Source organism: Symphodus melops, assembly GCF_947650265.1.
Source record: "Symphodus melops genome assembly, chromosome: 1".
Classification (NCBI taxonomy): domain Eukaryota; kingdom Metazoa; phylum Chordata; class Actinopteri; order Labriformes; family Labridae; genus Symphodus; species Symphodus melops.
In genome coordinates this window covers 39,926,062-39,951,673 of record NC_136691.1, presented here as the reverse complement: position 1 = coordinate 39,951,673, position 25,612 = coordinate 39,926,062, and the positions used below count along the sequence as shown (strand labels likewise).

Sequence of the window (25,612 nt, the reverse complement as noted above, 5' to 3'; positions counted from 1 at the left end):
TCTAAATTCAACATAAAAAAGGAATTTTGTATCTTGTATGCTTATAAAAGCACACATGCCAGTCAAATTGAATATATGTATAAGGGCTCATTTTAATCCAACGCCTAACAAAAAGGTAATACATGTAAAACAAACAAAAAATAAAAAAAATAAAATTATAATAAAATAAATCATTAATTAATAGCTGGATATGCAGGATTAGCAGTACTTGTCCTAAGTGGATTCTTTTTTTCTTTTTATAAACACTGCCTCAGACGTTTTAGTGCACGGTTGTTGTTTTCCTATTATTAATCCTCCTTAATGCTAATAACTTTTTAAAGAGATCCCGTTATCTGCTATGATCTGCTATGGAGACAGAGCCTTGATACTCAGGAAAAAAACAGGTGTTGCTGCGATCATGTGAATACAAAGTGGCCTCTCGTTAGTATGATCACAGACTTCACTGTGGGTCCTCTAGATGATTTATAGGTCTTGACCAAGTGCATACAGTTAGAGGTCTCTATCTACATTAAACCCATAAGACATTTGATATCTTTCATGATTCATGGTGAGGAGCTCGGAAACACCTCAAGGTCGCACTGATAACTGCGATGTTGGATGATGACGTCAGCTTAGGGTTTGAAACTTGCTCTGCGCTTTCTGCAGTTCCAGGGTCAGTCTCGCTTATGTGCCAGGATTAAAAGAGGAAACAAGATGTATGATGAATTCTCCCTAATGACCAATTACTGACCTACCGCGCATGTCTCTTGACAACATAATATCCAGAATTACACTGTCTTGCAAGAGAAGACCACTGTTCTTCATCTTGAATTAAAAACACCCCTATACTTTCTTCTGAAACAATCTCCCTGTCATATAGGTTAATTACAGATTAAATTGAGATCACCAAAGCAATTGTCACATTAATTTAACCCCAAGTTTTTCTAAATCTAATCAGGGCTGGCAAAATATCACACATGTTGCCTGAACAATCAATAGGGATACCACCCTTGTGGAAGTAATCACATTTTCAAAATGTCACAGCTCAGTGTTACCTGCAACAGTTTTAATTCTAGTTTCGCCTGAGACATGTTAGTGCTGTCTGAAGGTGAGGATGCTTGAAATCTCAAGATGGTAGCTACAACTTTCCTATTACGTTTCCTATAGCTGAAGTGGCATGTAGGCCACAGGATTGTGTGCATTTGGTGCTTATTGCAATATCCCACTTTACGTTTAATTATTATTTTTTTAAATTAACGTTGTAACAGATCATGGAACAATATGAGATAATGATAACAAACACTATTTCATGTTGTAGTAGATAAAAGATAATTGGCTGAAGGGAGTCCACAGAAGACTTAGCACTCAATGAAAAAAGATAAAGCCACTTATAAATAATGTTTTGGGGTACTGAGCTACATAGTGTTTTAGCATAACATTTTATCCTATATTGACTACAGAATGGCATATTTTCCACCGTTTTGTTGTGGTAAAAAAAAGTACACGTTTCCCCCCTTTAAACTTAACAAGCTTTTCTTTTTTTTTCAGAGGAAAGATACTTGAATAGCTATCCAACTTCACTGAGCTTGAAAGGGAAGTCATGGGGAGTGAAAAAGAGGTCAAGAAAAGGCTGAAGAGACAGATTACATAGAGCTTTAAGCCCCAACCCAGCAGGCCTGTTGGAAGAGCTCTTCAGAGGAAGAGGAGGAGAAGGAGGAGGAAGAGTTGTCTCCATCAGCAGGGCAGGGCCCCAGTCGGGGCTATATATATAAAATTATATAATATAATATATGGACTATATAATATATATATATATATTTATATAGATATATATCTATATTTATATAGTGATGTTATTTAATTCAAAATAAAATATAGTAACATGATTTTGGTGGAAACACAGTCTTGAGCTTTTGAAACTGGTTGCATCATTGAAAAAAGACGATGGGAAACAGGGTAAAATCACAACCAACTACTTAACAATATTCACAAGCTTGATATTCCCTAACCTTATGTGAATAGGACCATTTTAGTTCAAATTCAGTTAGTTATTACGTTTTACCTTGAAAGTGTAAGCCGGAAGTGATGTTCTTCGTCACTCTATGTACGCTTGACACAGTTTAGTTGTCCGGGAGCAGTGAGCGCACACGTCGCTCTCTCCTACATCGCACCACTGCGGTTGGAGCGGAGAAGGCAGGCACTCTTCACTTGTCCCTGCACGAAAAGAAAATCCAGCAGGCAAGTGCGTCTTTGTGCCGAGTTTCTCACTGACGAGGACGTAACCTGAGAGGACATATAAAGCAGCTTCCACAGTCCAACAGAGCGACGGTGGGACAACTTTTGGCTTATCGCGCCGTGATTTTTTTTTTTTTACCACATCTGCGTAACCTTGGAAGTCAGATCTGGTTATTGTGAGAGAGGATGGGACCACTACTCCTTTTCCTCGCGCTGTGTCTGAGCGCCGCCGTCCCGCAGCACGCGAGAGGTGAGTGGAAAAGTGGACTATAGCTGTCATTACCGTTGTCCAAACATTGTACATGACATGCCCTTAAGAATGGAGGCATTATAAACTGGTGAATAGCGACCAGAGCATCTACCAGACTGAAAGTAAGTCGATAATTCAAACTGGGGAAACCCAGATGAATAGCTTACCAAACTGGGATGATGCGTCTATATAGAGAACCTGTGTTGTTTGCGGAATGTTAGCAGACAATCAGCACGGATTTGCCACATAAAACTATTGCTGCTTATCTCTGCACGACTCGTTAATTAATTCCTCAGCTTGACTCTTAACGACACTTGTTTGAGTCGTTTTTTTTCCATGGATTAAATTATGATCCATGCGTAATTTCATTTTGATACTGGAAGAAATCAATCCGTGCATCATGCGCGCACATTTACGGCAAGAATGCGCACAGCTCCAATGTGAGCCCTCACAGGGAGCATCTTCAGCAGTTTGCTTCTCTCATCCGTGATGTTTTTTTTTGTGTGTTATTTTTTTCTTTTAACAGAATAAAAAGACCGTGCTTACACATAGTGATGATGACCTCACCTTAAAAATAGATTGATGGGACGGTTTCCAGATTAGGTTTAAGATGCTATCACTTGGCAGAGATATGCAAGAAAGCCTTTTTCATCCTATTAGTTGCAACAAAGTATCGTTACTGACAAGGATGACACCAAGAGAAGGTCAGCTGTGCATTTTAAGTCTGGTCACTCTGTGGATTAAGGATGTAAAAAACGCTTCTAGATTGACCCTCTGGATCTGCATCTAAATCATTCCAAACACACACGCACACAGGCTTCTATCTTCCTCCCCTCCAGTTTTCTGGTGAGGGGAATATTTAAGCTTATTCCCTGCTGTATATTCTCCATGAACGGTGCAGAACGGTACCTGTGGGATTTGTGTAAAAGAAGGCACTGTAGCTTGTATGGAAGTGGGTCGTATCATCCTCCCTGTCTCTCCTCATTTAGCAGCGTACTCGACTCAGGAGTCACACATGTCAGACAGACCCGGGTCTCTACAGCAGAAGGGTGCCTTGAGCACTGAGTTTCTCAGGCTTCCTAAGCCTGGCAGTGTCAACTCAGAGTCAGCCTTTTGTAAGATGTGATACTCCCTGGTAAGGTGGCATAATAAATATACAGAGGAGGAGCAGGGAGCTGTGGTGGTGCCATTGTAGACTTGTTCAAGGCTCAGTGAGTTAAAAATACACCCTCAATTAATCATATTCAAGTTAAATTTGGTGGTATTGTGAAAGGATTTTTTTTGTCCATCTGTTTCCAAACTGAGCACAGCTGCAGCCTCATCAGCTGAAGGGCTGATTCGAGGAGAAGGAGGAGGCTGTTAGTAATATGTGAGCTCTGTGTGAGCATCCTTTACCCTCAAGTAGCTTTTTTAGGAACAAAACTGCTCTGGGATCAAGGTCTCCTAATGTCAAGCAGCATCCAAAGTCCCGTTTGTGAAAACACGCCCAGAAGAATGCATTGCGATGATATGCTATCTTCTTCTGTTGTACAAAAGACACACGTTACTTACCTTTTTTTGTGGTTCCTCAAAGGCAGCAGGTGTCTTCACAGACAGCTGCTAACAAACACTCTATTGAAGGTGTCACAGGGTGCCTCTGTCTGCTGAAACAAATTGATGGGGTAGAAACATTCGCCTTCAGGTAAAACAGACTGCATTGTTCCAAGTCAGTGTGCAATACATCACTTCCTCTGCCCGGTTACTGGTGCTGACTCTCACACATTGTTTGGGATTCCGCCTGTCTGCCCGCACAAAGCACATGACTGCACCAGCGAGCCCTCTGTATGGAAATATAGGATGCTTTTGTGCTTGTTTAGAGAGCCAGTTGTAATGAATTCTTTGCATCTTAATTTGAGTCTCAGGCTTGTTATAATAGCACCGCAATTAAAGCCTTTTAGGCAAATGGACGGCCATCTGGAGAGATTTGCGAAGTCTGCTGTTGGTGAATCATGATGAGTGTTAGTATTGTTGCTTTACTGTTCGTTTTGCACAAAGGTGTCACATGCTTAACACAGTTCAAGAAGTCTGTCAAACAAAAGGTGTTGGTGCAGAAAGGTTAGGATTTCTCGACTCCCTGTTAAGAATGGCTCGATCAGTTTTCTCAAACACAGACTGTGGTGTTAGTTAAAAAATCAAGTGAAAGACTGACAGACAAGACTCTCTTTGCTCTCTTTGTTGCTGCTTCATTTGGATAAACAATTGATCTGACTATGAAGGAGAGGGTTGACAAAGATGGCGACATGATAACTGCTTTGAGGCTATGAACTCCTCAAACATCGAACTGATAAATCCTTTTCTCTGGACAAAGGATTTTTCCACAATTCATGCAACTATTGTCATGATGTTTTTCAAGCTTTGATTACTACAAATATATAAATGAATGGATTTGTGAAACAGAAGCGGAATAGTCATGCTCAAAGCTACAGCAATGATTTGTGTATTTGATAAATGGAATGAATAAAGATGAATAAAAACATGGTAAAACATACTGATACGTTTATGCAAAAATGTGTAGGTTAAACCTTCACAAATGTGATGTTTAAATTTGAATTTGTTGGTAGATCTCATTGGTCGGATTTTCATCAGGAAGTGGGAGGTGGGAAGGAGACCGAATGTGTTTGATTTTTAATCGTTATTGTATTGGAAACAAAATTATTGACTTTTATCTGTCTGTTTTATTAATCATGTGGTTTAATAGACAGAAAAGTCAAAACAGCCATTACAAGTTTGGATTCCTCCATTCGAGAAGAGACTGATGACAGCGAGGCAGAGCATAATTCAATAAAAGCTGTTCACCACCCTGATGATTTGTACTCAGTGTTTCCATAAACAAATAAATAAATAAATAAATACATTTACAAAAAACACTCAGGCAGTTTAATGCATTCTCCTAAGTTAGGCTGCAGAGCAAACAGCATCTTTGTGCACTGGTGCTGGTTGTACTTATTTAAATGTTGCTTTGAAGCAGCCATTTAGGGAACACTAAAAACGTTGTAGGGTGTCGCAGACATTGATTGATGTCAATTTTAAAGTTAATTTAGACTACCAGCCGTGATGCACTGACTACACTGTCACTAATTAGGTTGATGTAGAGATTGACTATTGTGTTTTTTTTCAACGACTAATCCATTGAGTGTAATTTCAGTTCAATTATATATTTGTTTGATTGACTACAGCCCTTATTTTGCTTTAAGGTGGGCACCATTGACTGTTTTCTAACATGTATTGACCAAATAGTAAGTCAAAAAAGTAATCAGCAGATTGAGAAAAAATTCAAATAGCTACCGTCTTTTCTTAAAAGCAATGAAAAAAGCCCTTTGTAAACGTTGTACATCACTATGTTAATGTGTTGAACTATTTGGGTTTTACTAAAATTCAGTTAATTTTAAGTCAGCTGTTCATTGTCGCTATGCAGAAAGTGACTTGTGTCCGTGGATGTTATTGGAAGGAATCCCCTCAATGCATGCCGAGGAGATTTAGCTAAAAGCTCATTACATTACATTTAGCGGCCACTGAAGGTTATGGTTGATGTACAGGTGACTTTTAATAAGAATGACATGCAGCCTTCCCCCACAGTGCCCTTCTCTCTGGTTGTAAATGGCACAGTCTTCAATCAGGCGAGGGAGGTGTGACCTCTGTCAGATCAGCAGCCACGATAACCAACAAACTCAAAGCCTCTCATTGGACATCAACCCACACAAACGGAAATGAAACACTGGATATCAGAACCCATAATCAATCCTCCCACAAAGCCTTCTCCTGCTGCTACTGTCTTTATTTTTCTCCTGTTTAAGGAACCTGATTAGGCTATTCATGGTCTGTGTGTAGATGTTCTTTAATCCCATTAATATTTGAAGGAGAGTTCATGTGTCTCCTGTGCTGACAAGTTAATGGAGACAGTGCTATTTGTCTTGGCTGTAGTTTGACCTGTGTTGTCCTTCCTACATTTCATGCTTGACTTATTGGGAGGGCACTGGAGGGGCAGTGAAAGAGGTTGCAAGGACACAGGCTTAGGAAGTGCTTACCAAAAGACTTGACTGTGTCTCTGAGATGGAGCTGCGAAGTGGTGAAATAAGCTGTTAGAGCATACCAGCAGATTTTAGAAAGAAAGAATCTGCATTTTAACAATTCACACAACCCCTCCGCCCCCCCAAAAAATAAAACAAAACAAACAAACAGAAAAAGGAACCATTCTGCGGTAGAAGTAACCTTTTTTCACTGAAGATTTCTCTTGTTTCCCCTAATCCTCATGTCAATGCCTGGTGTTTCTATTCTCAAAACTCTGGAAACTTTAATTCAGTATTTTCCCAGACATGCTTAAGGTCTAAAGATGACTACAACCATCATGTAGCATCATGGCAGGTTGGCTTAAGAGGCGAGCATCGTATTAATGTGGCCCTCAAAACTCAGACCCAGACTGCACTGGAAAAAAACGAGTTCTATGAATCAGTGGAAAGATTACATAAATGTTGCATTTGTAGTGCCGTCTCATGTTGAGTGTACTTGACTTTTTCACTTTGCAACATGCACCAGCAGCAAGCTGTCCTTTCATAGTGTTAGCAAGTCATAAGGCTGCATGCTGGTTTTTAGATAATCCCACTGGGTCACGATTAATCAAGACTCAAGTCTTGGAGGCAGGAGCTGGCTCAGAGTACAGGCCCAAATGTGTAAGGCAGGAATATAGCAGATAATGAAGTTATATGATGTTGTGCTTGAAATACATACTTTAAACTATAATAACTTGAACAATTTGCTTGGGATTGTCCAGGAGCTTCGCCACATTATTAACACAGGTCTTACTGCAGATCACTCAATACAAAGAGACATTAAATCCGAATCTAATTTGATGGCATAGTTCCCTTAATTTGTTGTTAAGGAAAATCTTTTAAATAACAAAAGATTTTTTAGCAGGCCGCCGCTATATTGGTTGGTGCACGCGCCCCATGTAAGGAAGCTTTAGTCCAGTCCTCCCTGGTTTGAATCTGACCTGTGGCTCCTTTTTCTGTCATTCCCCTTCCTCTCTGTCTCTCCCTGATTTTCACGGTTCTATCTCTACAGAAAGGCACAAACGCCTTAAAATAACTATCAAATAACCAAAGCTTTTTCGAAGCATTTATCATAACATAAAGTGTAGAGTGCAACAGAAATGATCTTAATTAAAGCTATAGGTGGTAAAACAGTGGTCTAATGACTCAGCTTTATTATACTAACATTGGTATAGTTGCAATTCAATTATCAACACTCATATGTTTAGAATGTGTTTATTGCACTCAGTAGTGCAGGTAACATAGATTCAGGTCAAGGTTTTTTTTTTTTTCTAGCTTTGAGTTTCACCAAGAATAACAAAGATGGTTAGGCTGTCTTACACTAATTCAATCAGACACCATAGGTTTACTTCTCTTGCATCCAAAGAGGCGCCTGGCATCGTCAAACAGGATGTGCCTTTTCGAAAAAAGACAAAAAAAAAAAAAAAGACAAAAAAATCACAGCTCAAATAAGATTAGAGCTCTTCATCTGAGAAAAACAGTCCAAAGAATTTTCCAAAGAATTTTCGATTGGCCTCGTTCCTGAAGCAGCACGCTGAGGAAGAGGAATGCACTCCGCATCCTCAGTGTGCCCCTTCTGCTTGTGCATGAAAGAGGATATCACTTATTTCATCATTCTCTCCTCTTGTAAAGTTACATAGAGGCAGAGTGCAAATATCCATTTGCTTGTCTTTTATTTGCCTTATAAGAAGGCTGTATATGAGCTGTGTTTAACTCTACTTGAATTATTATTTCATCGCAGCTGTCCAACTCAGGCAGCAAATAACTGTTAACTGGAGACAGGCAGCACTGTATGCAAAAGAACAAAGCCGATTAATTGCATGAATAAATCTCTTAAAATAATATTTATAAACATTTTTCAGACTAAGTAAGGGAGTGTTATGATATTGCATGACAGCTTGTGTATATAGGTAGGGAGATACAGAGCAGGAATGCTAACCCCCACTGACAAGCATCAGGGTGGATTTGATTTTTTTTATTACATTCCTTATTGTGATTTGTGGGGTGGATACTGACTGTCTTGCACCGCCCTTTTTCTTTCAGGGAGCTGTCAGAACAGCGTCAGCTTTTTTATTACCAGTCACAGTCCTACCTTTACAGAGCGGATCGATAAACAGAATGTATTATTTTGGATTAAGTGCAGAACTGCAGCAGTCTGAAAACCTGAGGAGTGACAAACGTCAGCCTTTTGAAAGCTTTATTGTGTGAACAGAGCTTTAAAACAGTGACATTAAAATTAAAATGTCATTTCTCACAGTTTTGATTGTTCAACGACACAGCGAGTCATGGACCGTTCAGTGTTTGAGTTATTTATCTTTCTCAAAAAGCCAGCCCCTGACACATTTGGAGCTGTTCTGTCTGCTGTGTGTGATCATATTATTGTCTTTTATGTGCAGAGTATGAGCCAGAGCTTGTAATTTGTATTGTTTCATCCATTCTTCACAGACTTTTCTTACAATATGTGTAATGCGCTCAGATTTATAAGGCACAGTCAGGTGTGTGTGGTCCATCCAGGCCCATAATATGTTTGTAATGGGAGCATATTGTGTGGCTAAGTTTTCAAATAAACCTAGAGCTTGAAAACATTTCAGCTTTTATTTATTGGACAAGCATGCCTCGGCTTGCTGCAGACTGAAGCTAAGCCTGCTTTAGTCATAATAAGATTGAGGAGTTAAAGCAATGAGCTTTGCTTTGGTCTGATAAAGTCTCTCCGTTGGGCTCTGGAACGCCACTGCATTTTCAATAAGCTCCAATCTACTCATTTGAGATCAGATGGGTGCAGGTGGCTTAAGTTCTTACTTCCAACAAGCCCTAAGGAGATGTGGGCTACTTATTCCTATTCTAGAGGCAAACTTGAATGTCGAACCCTCATATAACAGTCTGCACACAGAGGTTGAAAAGGTCACATGGATTATGACATATAATAAATGATGCCATGGAAGCTAATCTCAAAAAAGTCATAGTTGACAAAAAATGTCTAATGTCAAAGTTATGTCAGCTGCCATTCATCCGTATATTGTATTTCCTTAATTTCAATGCATCTCTAAATCTGGTGACATCATCCTTTCTCCTCCCTATCCCATAATGAGTGTATTTGATACAGGCTTTGTTTGAGGATTTACTTGCACATTTCATCTCATTCCCAGACTCATCAGCTCTTAAGTCTTATTTAATTTGATCATGTCTATACCCACTCTGATGATGCTGCATTCTTTACTGTGCCTGTGTGCATGCATTCGTGCGTTCGAAGCACTGAGAGGTAACCCAGAAATGTCACCACATAAAGTCTATAGGGCAGAAATTCTGGATATTCTGCACACGGTGAATGCGCATCTTCACTTCAAGCCAAAAAAACCATCCTTTTACTGAGAATTGGCCACATGAAATCTTGAAGAAAAGATGTCCTTGATATGCTCTTTGATATGAACAAACTACAAATTGAAAGACCACATTCCAACTGAAAGACTCTCAGACTTTCAATTATGAACAAAAATGACTCTGGACTCTTCCCAAGTTCTGTAGAGGAGGCATTTGAGGTAGAAGCATAAAGAAGATGCTATCCATTGAGAAGTGAAGTTTTTTTTAAAATGGACTATCTCCAGTCCAGATGTTTTAGATTAAGCTTGGGGGTATGTGGTACCAGAGGAGAAACAGAGCCAAAATGAAAATCCCATTCACTGTGCAATTAAAAGAACATAAACCGTTGACTTTCAAACTTTAAAGTAGAACCCATTTATAAGGTGTTACAACAACCTTCTTATAACAGTAGTACATTGTCAATTAAAAAGATGGCAGAGGTTGCAAAACTTGCATAATTTGGGAAATTGTTTGGAACAGATGTGTAGCTGATGAGTCATTTTTTTGTAATATCAAAAAATCTTTGCCAACTGATTAGAGGTTTATAGTTTCCCTTCGGGAAGCTAACTTAATGTGGATTGGCAGTAACTTTATAGTGCACTGGATAACATTTCGCACATGTTGATTCTGCCATTAGGCTTCTTTTTTCCTGTAGTTCTATAATACAGTATATCCAAGGGCAAGCTGCAAATAACACCATTTAATGCCACTAGTTTAAAAGGCAATCACATCCTGTGGTGCTCTTTTATCAGCTGCTACTATCTTTGGTTGTAGCAGCGATCAGAGTCTCACAAGGCTCACGTAACAAAATACATAGTTTTAAAAAGTATGAATCCATACTCGACGTTAACAAATCCATACGCACGCATTATAAGCCATACCCAAAGATTTGTAAACTGAACCGTGCCCACAGTTTATGAAACACTGCCCCCATTTTGCAAAAATGTGCGCATTGTTTACAGGTCTGCAAACACAGTTTCCATTCCCCCAGATTTCAAATCGGTGCACACAGATTTGTAAAACATGGAAACAGATTTGCAAAGAGCATTTTTTTTTTTTCTCACACGAGCCTTTGGGGGTTCAGTACTTTGGTAGACTATGTACTAAAAAAATACCCATGATGGTGGTGCAACTACTGCTAAATTGCTGAAGGTGTGTTCACATTTTAAACCACAGAACACCAGTCTTTGTTTTCTTTATTAAAGTCATCAATTTGAAGCCTTTCTCAACATGTATTGGGAATGAGTCATGTTTCAGCCTGCTACCCAAACTGTCTATCACAGGCCTCACACAAATATTCACAGAGTTTCATCCTGTTACAAACAATGATTATGTCTCATTTTTAATCTCTGCATCATGTTGTTTTACAGGAAGGAAAATAAAACCATCCCGGTCTCATCAATCTGCGTACAAGTAACACAACATTACACTTTCAAATTATGTGCCATGCATATGCCAAATTGCAATTTTGCCTGTATATGATACGACTTGCAACACATCCCAACTGGTTATGGTTAGGAAAAGGGATCGAAAGAGGTTAGAATAGTTGTCTTTGGCCCCGCCCAGAAAACTGTCCTAAACCTAACCAGCAGACTGACTTGCAACACATCCCGACTGCTTAAGGAATGGATTCTGGTAGGGTAACCCCTTGACTCCTGACAAAAGTTATGTACATTCTTGTACTGTCGCGCTACTTCGCTGGTGACGTCATGACTTTGAAAGGTAAAGCGTGCGCTACAGCTCGCTACAGAAGTTAGTGGCAGGGATTGGCGTATCATATGCAGGCAAAATTTCAATTTGGCATATGCATGGCACGTAATTTGAAAGTGTAATGTTGTGTTATTTGTACGCAGACTGTGAGACCAGGTTGATAAAACAGTTTAATTTGTGTCCTTCACTATGTACTGTACAGTAAAGAATCACACCACTTCTAGAGAAATATATGGATGAATAATTTGGTAAGCATCACTGACCTTTTTATATTTAGATTAAACTTAAATCTTTTAAACCAGGTAGTCTGGCAGAATGCTCTCTCTATTATTTACCACTGCGTGAGCCTTATAAAATATTTACTAGTACGATCTTATGGACCTGCTATAGATGTCCTAGGTAAATCTCATGAATTGAAGAGGCAGGAAATGAAAATGCTGAAGTATATTGTGAAAGCTGTTTTTGTAAATCTTGTAAAGTACTGTGACTAGTGTTGACGCTGGGAAAAAAAAGTCTGACAAGTTGAATTAGCTGCAGAAGAAGTTCAGAAGTTTAAATTCCAACTCATATTTCTAACCAGCTTTAGTGTTTCGGAGAGAAATAATTGTGGAATATCTCACCCTCTGTCAATCCTTCTTTCTCTCTCTCTCTCTCTCTCTCTCTCTCACACACACACACAAACACACACACACACATGCACACACAAACACTAGAAGTTATTATTATACCACGTCAAATCATGAGGTCTTTAGGTGGCTGCTGCAGCTGGAGGAGGATTTGGTTTGATGCTACAAATAAAAGTGTTTTATAGCTTTGCTGCGCTGTGGTTTGGACTTGTGTGTTTGATTATGGAACATGTGCTTGTTTTGAAGATCCATGCCTGTCTCTTTGTCTCTGATACTGTGCTTGCATGACTGTGAGATTGATTCAGTTAGTGGTTTAACATTAGTTATTCATGTTCAAAGTTTGGGTAAAGTGATAATTGCTGGCTTTATAATCATTTATGTAGTTTTGTCCGCTGAAAAAGGGAATGTTTTATTCAGATAAATGAAGTAATCCCTCCTTTGTGGACAATGTTCAGTATTTTGATCTTCACTAATTTCCTGTGACTGTAGCTGTCACTCAGCTTCTTTGTACCGTTGTCTTGCTTAACACTAAGGCTCTTTAAGGAAGCAACACCTGCCCTATGAAATTCACTGACCAAGTTAGGTAGGATGAAGAAATCCAATTTGTCAAGGCCTGCCCTTTTCAATACACACACTGCACAGCTAAGGCTGGGGAGTGTGAAGTACCAGTGGACAAAGGATCGTAAGATATTTTTTAACAACTTCTTCACCTACTTCTAACATTCATAGCGTATAATACAGATTTATTGCACGCAGCTTTCATTATTCAAATTGCCAGTTCGACATTTAAATAATGGCATTAAAAGATGCTATTTGCAGCGAGACATTGAGAGGTTGTAAAGTCAGCTGAATACATAGTCATAACAACCACATGTTCTCTTTAGACCGGGGGTCTCCAACCTTTCTTCACCTGAGAGTTACTTTGACAAAATGAAAGTGGCCAAGAACTACTTGCATTACTTCACTTGCATTTACTTTCTGCTACAGCACATATCAGCTTTATTAAGCTACTGTTTGTACATGCTTAATTGCAATACACCGTTGCTTATCGATAATCTTAAATTCACATCAAGGTGAACACAAATTCACATCAAGGTACACTTCTTATTGTGCCACATAGTAAGCTATGTTATTGAAAATTCACATCAATGTGCAAAAAAACATTACTACTTTACACTTGTTTTATGGGTCAAATATATGAATAGTGGGAAGAGGTGCATTTACGTCGTCAGTTTTTTGTTTTTGCCCTGAGCTACAGGTTGGAGACCTCTGCTTCAGAATAACTGTGAAAGTAGCTTTTAAACTATTGATAAAGTATCCAGATTAATTTGTACAGGCAATATTGTCTAGGAAAAGTTTGATCATTTAGGTTAGCTCTGCTTTTTTGCTTTCAATATGTAGCAGGAGCTATTTAGCAGTTAGCTTAGCTAATTTATCCTACAAATGTGAATGTTTCAAAAGTGACCTGACGTTTTAAAAGGGTTTTTGCACAGCACTGTTTTAGTAAGACATGGTTTATCGTGAGTCTGGCATGCCATCAAATAAGATTGAATAAGATTTAATCAGGAAATGTCAGTCACATAACCTCCAATGAAATGGCATCATGCCTTCTTTTTTTTGATTTTAGTACAGTTTAGTACAAACAAGATGTTGTGAGCTTCATGGGCTTGTTGTTTAGAATGAACCACCATAGTTGTTTCCCCTTCATCTGCAGATTTTTTGATGCGAAGCTTACTTGCTAAAGCATGCCACTATATGTAAACCTGGTGGACATGAAATAGAAGACTAAAATACATGAAGACATGAAGTATATTCCATTTCTAATAGGATAAGCCCCTTAGGATGTACCATCTTATTTTAACAGGGGTCCCAACAGAAAACAATTCACAACATGGCATAGTAATAGACAAAAAACCCCCCAAAAAAACAAAAACAGAAAAAAACAAGTTACTCACTAAGCTACGCTAAAACAAAGTAATGAATGAGTAGCAGTTTTCTCAACCATTTCTTGTCATTAATAGAATAGTATCGGTAGTAATACAACGTGTCTCTGTTATATGTTTCCTTAAAGGCAAAGGAACTTAAACAATAACTTAATTCTAGTCTATTAGATTACTGCATTTATAAAACATACGTTTACTTCAAGCTATCTGTCTCCCCTTGTCTCTTACACTAAAACACAATTGTAAAAAAAACTGGAACATTAAAACTCATCATAGTAGGGCATCCTTTGTGAATTTAGAATCAGCTGGTTGCTCAGAGTGTATTTGGGTGGAATCAATTTCCTTTCATCCAAAATGCCACATGGAAAACATCATGACAACAAGAGCGCTAATGAGGAAAACATTTAACAAACAGGGTCACTGCAAATGCCTTCATATTCTGATGAATATGCATTAATCCTGTGAATCAGTGGCATGCTTTTCAAGTCAAATGCATTTCCAATTCAGCCCCCTTTTTTTCTCTGTTAATCTGCTCTGGCATGCTCCATCCCAGACACCTTACTCTTCAATGGTTACTGTGAAAAAGGATTCAGAAGAGATGTGGGCTGCACTTCTTTATACATGTTTGATGAATCTTTTTCATGCTACCTCTGGGATACAAGCATGAATGTGGGGGATCTTGTTTGGAAAAAAGGTACAAAAGATGGGAGTTTTCCAAGTTTGTAATGAGGCTAGCAAGGCTCTCTTGGCTCACAAGCAAACTGGGGCATCTGTAATGAGCGTGCAGAGAAACAATGTGGTAAGCGAAGTGAGACTGGGAGAGGGTCATATTGCAAACAAGATTTGAGCCACGAGCTGTAACATCGATGTTCAGAGCCAGGAGGGGTCAGCTGTACTGTAGCTCCCACTCAACAGGAGATACTGCAAGGATTCGATAATTGCAGCTCCCCTCATACATAATGTGTGTTTTTTTTTTCCAAGAAACAGCAGCTTGATTTCTGACATGTTCCAGTTTTGCAGAATCTTTAGATGGATGGTGAAAGAATGCAACAATGCTTGCCAGTGGATTTGCTTACATATGAGCATGTAGAGGCAAATCTGTCTAACGCTGCTATATGGTATATGGTAAAAAAAATAAAAATAAATATATATATATATATATATATATATGTAGCTGGTGTCATGACTCATGTAAAGGCAGAATAAGATAACAATTTACTGTCATCTCTGTATTCGAGTACTTGAATTAACTAATGAACGAGTACTGACGCGAGATTTTTTATGCCTGTTATTCCTTGAAAATGACATAATCGTACAATATTTAAAGATAAATATAAATAAATAGCCAACAACAGAAAGCGATCGTCATGTCATGACAGCAGCATAGGCTATGTACTTCATACTGTGTTGCTTAACCCCTCGTACCTGTTGTTCTCCGTGATGTAAGCTTGTACTCCTGTTCGACAGACACCCTGAGCTCTCAGAAGCTCCTTTTATAAAACTTAATGGGAGTGTATCTCCAGTTATCGTTTTGGTTATTAGCAGGCTAACGACGTGTGCTAACAGGGCTAGCTAATGACATGATGTGAGACTGCCTGTTTCGGTCTCCGCTGTTCTCCAATTGTTTTTTAAGCATCAAACTAATATTTCTATGTTATGCAATTTAAACGCCACAAATCTTGTACGGAACATTCACTATATCATTTTGTCATCACTTTTCTTGACTGACATATCGCAGGTGTAGCAGACAGTTCTGTATTTGTTGTGCTTTTGCTTTCTGTCTAATTTGTCCCATTAAGATTTGCCGCAGCTGCCTATTGTTTTTGGCTCGTGTGTACTAAAGCTGAAGCCGTGGCCGGAGAAGTCATACGTTTGTATCACGTTCCTTATTTTCCTTGCCAGAATATTCAGTGAGGCGAAAATAAAAAGTTTTGTCACAAGAATAACGCTGTATGAGCCAAAAGCAGCGCTTGCACGAGTGCAGCGAGTTCTCGAGTGCTCGTACCCATCCCTAATTGTGATTAGAGAAATGTTTACAAACCAGATGAGCGTAGCTGACTCTGAATTAGCAAGAACTTGACAGATGATGGATATGCATTAATACACATTATGTTATTATCCAAATCTATCATTTGGGGCCTTAATGCTTTGTTTGTCTGTGATTTATATCTCAGTTAGACTAGAACATTTACACATACTGTAGGGCCTTGTGGCCAGTGATCATATTTTCATTGTGGACCTCAAAGGTGACTGAAGCAGTAAAAAAAACAATACACACTCTATGAAAAAAAATGTACGTGATAAACTTTAAAAGTTAAGGTACAATATAATTCACATGAGCTTGAGAGTAGACTTGAGTGCAGACTTAAACTGAGCTAAAGAGGTAAAAAGGAACTTTCCGCATGTCATATATTACGATACAATACTACATTAGAAGTGAAATTGCAACATATGTTACAGTACAATACAGTACAATTCAATATTGAAATAGATAATACAAATTGATACGACAAGAAGATGCATCATGATACAATACAATCTGATACGACATCATACGATCTGATAAGACTATATGTTATAGATACAGTATGATATAAATATTTAGATAAGACTATATGATCTAGAACGATCTGATAACATACGACACAACACAATAGGACATGATCTAATGTTATACGATAAATACGGTACACATTATTGTCTCCATAGGGAAATTTCTATCGCACTCGAATGCTTCTCATTTAAAAACATATCACTCTTTATGTATAAAACTTCATTTTTCATGGTTTTAAAAGTTATTTGTTTTTAACATTGATTATATGATGTCACTAATTGTTCTAGTGTCATGGGAGGATGCTGTATTATGTCAAATGCTCAAGTATTGTTTTGGATCCTTACTGCAGGACTACACTACCTGGGCTTTGCCCCATAAGATTAGCTGTCAAAGTTTCCCAAATCCTCTTTTTTAATAGCTGCAAATTAGACATTCATGAGAGGGGCATTATGCAGTGAGTGACTCATTAACCCTGTAGCATTTTTATTAGGTGGTGCCTCTGCATCCCTTTGTAATGTATGGTGATTTATAATGGCAGCAGAATTAACCTAAGAATCCTACTAGTCTATTAAAATCTTCACATCTAAATGTCACTATATTTAAGGAACCATCACATGTTTTTTATTCCTTAAACTGACTTCGGGGTTCATACTGTACGTTTGTAATGGTTACATGAAAGCCAGAGTTCTTGGTCCCTGGTGGCTGCCAAATCCTGTGAACCCTCCAGACCCTGGGCTGAGTGTCTTATCGCTGCCCCTGGCCCGTGATGAGGAGATGTATCGATCTTATCCTCGGACAAAAGCCCTCTGTGCACCTCTGCAGAGCTTAGACTGGCTGAGGCAGGATGTTCAGTAATGAGAGCAATAGAGGGCGGGATAGGGGACCAGCTTATTCCTAACAAGGAAAGAGACCTTTACTATAAAGAAAAAGAAAGAGGCTAGCTTGGCTTTTTGTTGTGTGTAGTTTATTTAACCCCTCCCTTCAAGCTGCACTGTTCTGTCTTTCTCTGAGCACAGCCGAGGTCTTAACCTCACAGCATGCACTGTAGCCGTGACGGTGCTATCTAGAATTGCGGGCTCCTGTGGGAATACTTCTCAGCACAGACAGTCTGAAGAGTAAATTTGTTTTACTCCCTGTACGAAGTCAGAGGAGCATGGGAGGTGGGTCTCAAACGATTAATAGTTCTTCTAAGAGAAGATAGTTTGGGCTGAAACCACACATATGAGGGTCGGTACCCGACCCTCATATGTGTGGTCTCTGCCCTTCTGGCTGGGGAGAAAGAGCTTTACTCCTTTGAGAGCTGTGGTTGGATGCTTTAGTGGCTACAGAACTTGTTTTTTATGACAAGGACTGAAAAGAGAGGACTTTTTGTGTGCAAGCCTTTGAGAAGATGATGATGAATGAGTGAAGGCTGTAACCTCACAGTGACCAAAGCTCAACCACACCATGCTTATTATGTGTGCTGATTCTAGGCCCTGGCTGTTGTAGGTTTTGGTTAGGATTGCCCAAAGATTACATCATAGTGTGGCAGTGGGGGAATTAACGAAGCTGAAACAAACCTTTGTTTCATGTGCAACAACAGATGAATATGCTTATTTCGTAAAAGAGCACCTTGCAAATGTATTCACTACTGGTCATATCAGTCAGTGTGTATGCACCAGAAAGTGGTGAAATGTGTTTGTGTTTCATTGTAAAATACTGTAAATGGTTTTGGAAGTTTTTAGGAAATATTCTGAATGGCTCTGTTAAGGATTTGATTAGCAGATGTATACCATAATTTAAGTCAAATGCATATATTTAGTTAGTTGACGGTTTGCTGAGCTTGGCAGAAATACTTGGAAACAGCTAGCCTGCTCAGACCCAGTTTAACATTGAACACAAATCTTTCTATCTTTAAAGAAAGGGTTGGCCATTTTCTCCAGATACACTTTTTTGGTTGAAATAAGTCTTTAGGTTCTGACAGTAATCGATAAAAATCGATAAAAATGAGTCATGTCTGTACTTGGTACGAGTTTTATGAACCAATCATGCTTCCATGTCTCCCTGTTCGTTCTCTACCCCATGCATACATGAGCCCACACTCAAAGCAGGAACTGAAATTCGCTTCTGGACCAATGCGCTAGTGCATTTAAGTGAGGGGTGCGGCTTTTGATGGAGCACAGAGGGGAGGGTGTGGTTGAAAATGCTATTTTCAAAATGTGCTAATTTTTCGAAAATTACCAATTCTGGCTTTAAGTGCTAACTGAACGTAACTAGCATGGAACCATACAGTTTTTTTGCCAATTGTCTTGAGGCAAACTGTGCTATACCTCTTATATCTCCTTAGGTTGGTAAAACGTATTAACAGCTTCAGAACCACAGTTGCTGCAATTACACAGCAGTAAAAATGTCCTTTTCATACCTTTTGAACCGACTGGGCCTTTACATTCTTACTCATTCAAAACAAGGGAACTACTGGTTGGACCTTTCTCAGTACTAAAATTGTCCTTTTCTGCCTCACTTCCACTGGCAGTGAAAATTGGTTGAGCTCAGTGAGGGGTAAAGTTTAAAGGACTGCCCCCAGCTAGTGGCTGACTTCACAGGAGCACCTAAGGTTTCTCTCATCTTCAAATGTTCCTGCAATGAAGATCTAGATCTCTTCTCTGTGGACTGGGTTCTCCCAAACACTTTCACAGACTCAGCAGCCAGCATGCTTTCTATTATCATAAGCCATTTTATGTGTTTCATTTTCTGCTTTCATAAAGGTCTGTCTCTCTGTGTTTTATTTCAGTCCACTGTGTTCGTTTTTCTCTATTCACTTTACTTTTAGAGCTGTTTCTGAACAGTAGGCTGTGTGTATGTGTTAGGCTTACCAGGACCACACTCTGTCTTTCCATCAGTCCGATGTTTAGCATTTTCAGCCCTCTCTAAACATATCTCCTCTTCTTTCTCACTTTCCCCCTCCCAGAGGCCAAAGCAAGCTTATTCCCTCTAGCTATTACATCCAATTAGGAGGAGTGAGAGTTTCACCCCTCCTCCCTTTCTACACTAACAATGTGGAATGAGTCAGGGTTTTCTCTTCTCTGCCTTTGATGTGAAGACATTACATTTCAGATACACACTTGGCGAAGAAACAAAGATCCAGTTTACTCTTTCAAGTTTGGATTTTTGATTATTTGGTGAAGGAGATGAACAATGGAATAAGTACAGTATATCATTCGTCCTGAGTTTATGGCGTCCTTCAGATTGAGATTTCCTTACAGTATTTAACTTTGCAACATAATGTATTTATATGTCAAGGAAGGTTGTAGTTCTAACATTTACACTCATATCAAACCCATCCCTGAAGTACCAACTTTGACCTTTTGTTCTATGAACACACAAGCTGTTCTTATACAGTGGTTGTCATATAATTCATGCAATTACTTAGTTAATGTGTCATGTTAATTCACTGTTGCCGATGTCAGTCAGACCTGATACAGTTCAAGGACAGCTGGGAGCGAGTCAACAGCTCTTACTAATATCTGCTGGGATGTTTGGGAGAACTTGTTCACTCCCGGCACCTTGACGTCACAGATTATTCTAGGTGGGTCAATGTGTCACGACCCTGATAATGATAATATCTCTTTGAATATATGCAGAGCCTTTGGAAGTGTCTGGCAGTTATGTTTGAGCATGTCAATGTGGGATTTCTTATCTGATGTATAAACTTTCATCAATGTGAACCATCTGAGTCTAAGGCCTCTTATTGTGTGGAGTCAAGTCTTGATCATTTCCTCGACAGTGATGTGATTTCTGTTATTTCTTCTTTTACCAAAACATATGCAGAGCGGGACTAAAGGCAAACTTTATATTTTAGTAAAGAGTAGGGGTGGGTAAAAATCAATTCAATTGCGTTTCAGGATTTTTATTGAACGATTTTATTAGATGTTTTTTTCTCCCCAGAATCAATACTCTGACAATCCTTAAATCTAAGAAAAGTGGAGTTGTTTGTATCCAATGAAGCGCAGGTATTTATTTCATCTTAGTGAATGTGTTTGTAGCTAAGAGCTGATGAGGTGATCAGTGATTACTGTTAACCTGTTAACAGTAGCCATTGTTAGCTTGCATGCTAATTCAGTTATGCTTTTGTAGAGCTGTTCCCAATGAAGAGAGAGTGGATGAGCAGAGGGCAGTTATTTAAAAGTCACATACCCAGCATCTTTTACACAGTGTTCAGAAAGCTAGTTAAGTGTTTTCGTTGAGCCGCTCTGGATGCTAATGCTGCAACACCTTTGCCCATACTGTTCAGAGAGGTGCTAAGACACTGTTTCAAGCAATCAATCTTATATGAGAGGGGGCGGGACTTGTTACCCAGGGAAACCAAGACAACAGATGCTCGTCAGGCGATGATCACATAGAAAGTGAATATAGAGTGACCATATTATCTGGATGTTACGGCTGGATGAATTGATACAAAAAAAAACACATACACACAGAAAACTAAGAAGTAAGGACTGACTGACTTATGCAATGTGTATTGTTTGGGACACATTACTTGCAATATACTTTTTTTTCTTTTCTATTGTATGATTTGACCTTGAGAGGTAAAAAAAAAACACAATTTGCCTGGGTTCTTATAATGGTGCTTGTAATGGTCGGGTTGGCTACGTTGGGCTTTAGTTTTTCGCATTTGTCATGTTCCTATGCTGTTGTTTATGTTTTTGTGTGTTTGATTTGTTCTTTTCTTATTATTGTAAAGCACTTTGTAAAACAGTTTTTTAACGGTGCTATAATACAGTTATTATTATTATTATTATTATTATTATTATTATTATTATTATTATTCATACTATTGAATCACAATACAAATCAAACCAGCACCCAGTAGTCGTGATTTTTGACTGGGCAAAAAAAAAAAAGAGAGAAGAAAAAAAATAAAATCAGCAATATCAGTAAAACTGTTTCTGACTCTACTTAAAACACAAAAGGAGTTAACCTTTGGAGTCCCTTCTCAGGTAATTAAAGTAAACAGTGGGTTGTGATACTTAAGGGGCAGAAAATTACCATAAATTTCAGGAAACAGCTTGTGAATCATAATGGGGTCAGTGTGCTTGAGCACTGTGGGAGCTTATTTGCTTTTGATTATTGGTCACACATAAGTTGACAGGATTTGACTAAAATTGCATACGTGAGGGTGAATGTAATGATGGCAGTGTCTTTGTTTTGGTGGTGATGGTGGTGAGCGGTCTCATATATGTAGGCAAACGGTCCTTGTTAGTACTGCTTTGGTCGGCTTCTTTCTTCTTCTCTACCACTCTCCTCCATTTTTTTCCTTCTTGGTACTGTTGCAGTTATAATCCCTGCTTGCATTATTCATTTGGAAACAGATCAAATAAATGTACATTTGCCCTGGTAGTGGAGACTGTCTGTGTATATATACACTGTGAGGTCTGAACACACATTTGCTATTTTAAAAAAAACAAAAACAAAAACACAACAAGCAAAACAAGAGCTGCTCTGGTTTTGATCTGACCACATTAATGCCTGGCCAGTAATAGGGCATTTATATATCATGACTGCTTGATTTTGCTTACATGTATAATGTAATTTTCCATTTTGCAATAGCATCAATTATGGAATCCATGTAGTTTCTGGTTTTCAAAAAATATAAGGAAACAATGTTTTTAATAGCTTACTGCTGTAGAAAACTCTTTGTCCTTAGACCCTTCAAAGACTAACATCTACAGAAAAATATGCTCATATTGTTGTTGTCTGCAGTGTATCAACTAAAATTAAACAGCATAAAGCACGGCATGGCAGCAACATCTCAGATGAAAAGAATCACTTGCTCCACTGCCACGCATGTCTGCCTCTTTGACAGGCATCTTGTTGTTGCTCATTAAACAGTGCCTGTTATCCAGTTCGAAATTATTACTGGAAGAAAAGCTTTAATTACTGTGTAAACAAATAGTTCATTCATCAAACTGGATTGTATACATGATCAACTGTTGCAAAGGAAATCTATCAAACCTCTGAAATTGTTGGCAACTGTTATTTCCAGTATCAGGGATTGTTTTGTTGTTGACAATTGTGAGGAATAAATGTCAATTTTCTCAACTTCTGTATTCTTGATGCAGCCTCCTATAGGGTATGGACAATCAATACTGTCAATAGCACTATTGAGAACATGCTTTATTTGCTGACACTTGGTTTGCACACTGACACTTAAGAGCAGACTTTGGAAAACAAATCGATTATGCTTCAAAAACACAGTATGAATCTGGTACTGGATGTATCTGCTCTGTGTATTGACCACATTACAAAAACACTTCCCCTCTGACAGTCTGATCCAATTGGTTTTTCTTGATGTTATGCTTGGAATAGCAATTTGATGCTCTAGTTGAGTGAACATCCCCTACACAAGCATTTACATCAGACAGTACTATTCATTGATATTGGACAGTGTGGTTTCTTTTGTTTGTCTGAGGTACAAATAGGTTTCATTAATGTTTTTTTGTTTATAGCAAGGTCATATTTAAGAAGAGTCATACAGATGTAAGAATTGACTGTTACTCGTTTAAACAAGTTACATATTGTTGAACTCTGAAGAGGTTGTCAGTGTTTTAAAAAAAGGATGTGCTACATCGTATGTATAAATAAAGGATAAATTAAGTATATCCTATTCAAATGTCTCTTTGAGTCATGATGAGCATAATGAGTGTGAAGCGCGATTCCCGCTGGCTTTGCCGCTGTCCGAGCCGTTCTTACATCACGTGTACATGGACGGGATGGCTGGCTCCTCCCCTTGTGTATAAAAGCTGTGTATAGAAAAAGTCAAAATAAGATACATGCGTGGTGCTTAAGGGCGACATCTATTGGATCAAAAAGTTGCACGTTCTTCCTTAAAAATACCAACAAAATTCATGTTGAACATATGGGAAAAACTTCCCATCTTTTGGCACGGAATAAAACCGTCATACATTTGTTTAAATAATTGTATTTGTGTGAATGCATTTCATTAAAAAAAAAAAGTCGTTTTCATGTCTGTTTGATCTAACTCATGCTTTAAGAATATAGTTGCAACTGCATTTCATAAACTATAGTGCAGGCTAATTTAACATTTTCTCCAGTGTGCTCACTTCATAACTGTTATTACAGCACAGGTTTAAAATGTGTTAAAGGATAATTAGAGTTTTCATACACATCATCAATCAATCACTGCTTTGTTGAGCAAAATTTGCTCCCATTATGACAGTAATGTCACCACTCCATTAGGAAATTATATATATATATATATATATATATATATATATATATATATATATATATATAATTCCACTTTCCTGTACAGTCACTGATTTAAAACAGGTTAGAATGGTGTGTTAAGCGTCGATAGCAGACTCCCCTTTGTCAAGCACATGTTAAAGAGGCATTTGCTAATGGAGGACTTTTGCCTGGATTTCTCCTGCAGCTGGAAAAACAGTAAAATGAGGATGGATGAGTTGTTTCCTTACATCCGTATTGTTTCACCTCTTGACTTGATAAAAATGGGTACAGTATGTGAGTGCACTTCCTTGTCATTAGCTGGAGGAGCATCAACAATGCCTCCATAATTATTGTTGGTATTGCATCTGTGAGTCATTTCTCACTTAGCCACCCACTCCATAGCAAGATGATTTAATGTTAATAAGCTCAGCTATGATGGAACAAACACTTTAAGGGTGAAACTATGTGGGAGATAGACAACCGTTGAACATCTGCTGCGGGTTGGAGAGTGAAAGTGTGTGTGTTTAAGTGTGTGCGTGTGTGTGTGTGTTTGTGTGTGTGTGTTTGTGTGTGTGCATGCAAGAAAAGGTAAAATCTGTTGTGCTAATGTCACTCATGAACACAGATTGCCATATGTTGGACAGTGCAGCAGCTAAATCCTCATTTGCAAGAAAAACAACAACCTATAAGACACTGTTTTTATTTTACTGTCAGAAAAATAACAATGATGAATGCAAATTCTGAAAAAATGATCTCCAGCTGGATTTAGCTTCAAAAACAAAGACAAGTCTGAAATGTGTTTTAAACATTTGATACAAATGGAATGAAAGCTGGGTGTGTATGTGTTCATGCTTGTGTGCGCATGTTTGTGAGTGTGTGTGTGTGTGTGTGTGTGTGTGTGAAAATGCTGATTTCCTTAATAGTGTGACATATCTATGGTAACTCACATGTCAAATTACGATTTAACTGCTGTGACTAACCTTCATCACCTTCTTTTTCTGCTGCTGCTGCAAGTTAATTGTTATAATTAAAACCACTTGATTATAGCTGAAAACACATGGAACAGCTCAAACCTCTACTTGAGTCATGCAGTAATTAAAAGCAGTTCTTTGGCAAATTAAACTGCCGCATGTGACAATTTCATGGATTCTGTTTTTCCTCAAACTACTGTTTCTTGATTTAAGGAGCTCACATCGGCCACTTACTGAGAAACAGAAGAACTCCAAACAAAAAGTTTATTTTTTTTTTGTATCATCTTGAGATTCATATCATGAGACACATGATGGACACAAAGAGGATTTGTCAGGCTCACAGAGTGGTGTCTGGGCTGCCAGCGTTAGCAGTGATGGCTGACTGTCACTCTTGATGCTCTGCTGAATGGAAGTCAGATCCATTACCCAGATTGTTTTGACTTTGTCCTAGTCTGGCAGACTATAAAGGCTGGAGTGTTTCTATTTTTTTTTTTTTTTTTATTGAACCTTTATTTGACCAGCTTAAGATCTAACAATGACCTGGCCAAGAGGGCAGCAGCACCTGCATAATACATGTTTCATGATTAAAAACTAAGTTAAGAGAAAACAACAACTACATTGTGCTAATTGGTTCTCAGAGAAAGAGAGAAAGTGCAGATCACAGATTTCCATGTC

At 38.5% G+C, this 25,612-nt stretch overlaps 1 protein-coding gene across 1 annotated transcript in view; it reads left to right on the top strand.

Moving 5' to 3' along the window:
- Nucleotides 1-2,094: 2,094 nt before the first annotated feature.
- edil3a (EGF-like repeats and discoidin I-like domains 3a) overlaps nucleotides 2,095-25,612 on the top strand; it is a 111,508-nt gene continuing 87,990 nt past the window's right edge. The window contains exon 1 of the mRNA XM_079347452.1: nucleotides 2,095-2,464. Coding sequence (XP_079203578.1) covers nucleotides 2,401-2,464 — 64 coding nt within the window. The 5' untranslated portion in view covers nucleotides 2,095-2,400. The remainder of the gene's footprint in view (nucleotides 2,465-25,612) is intronic.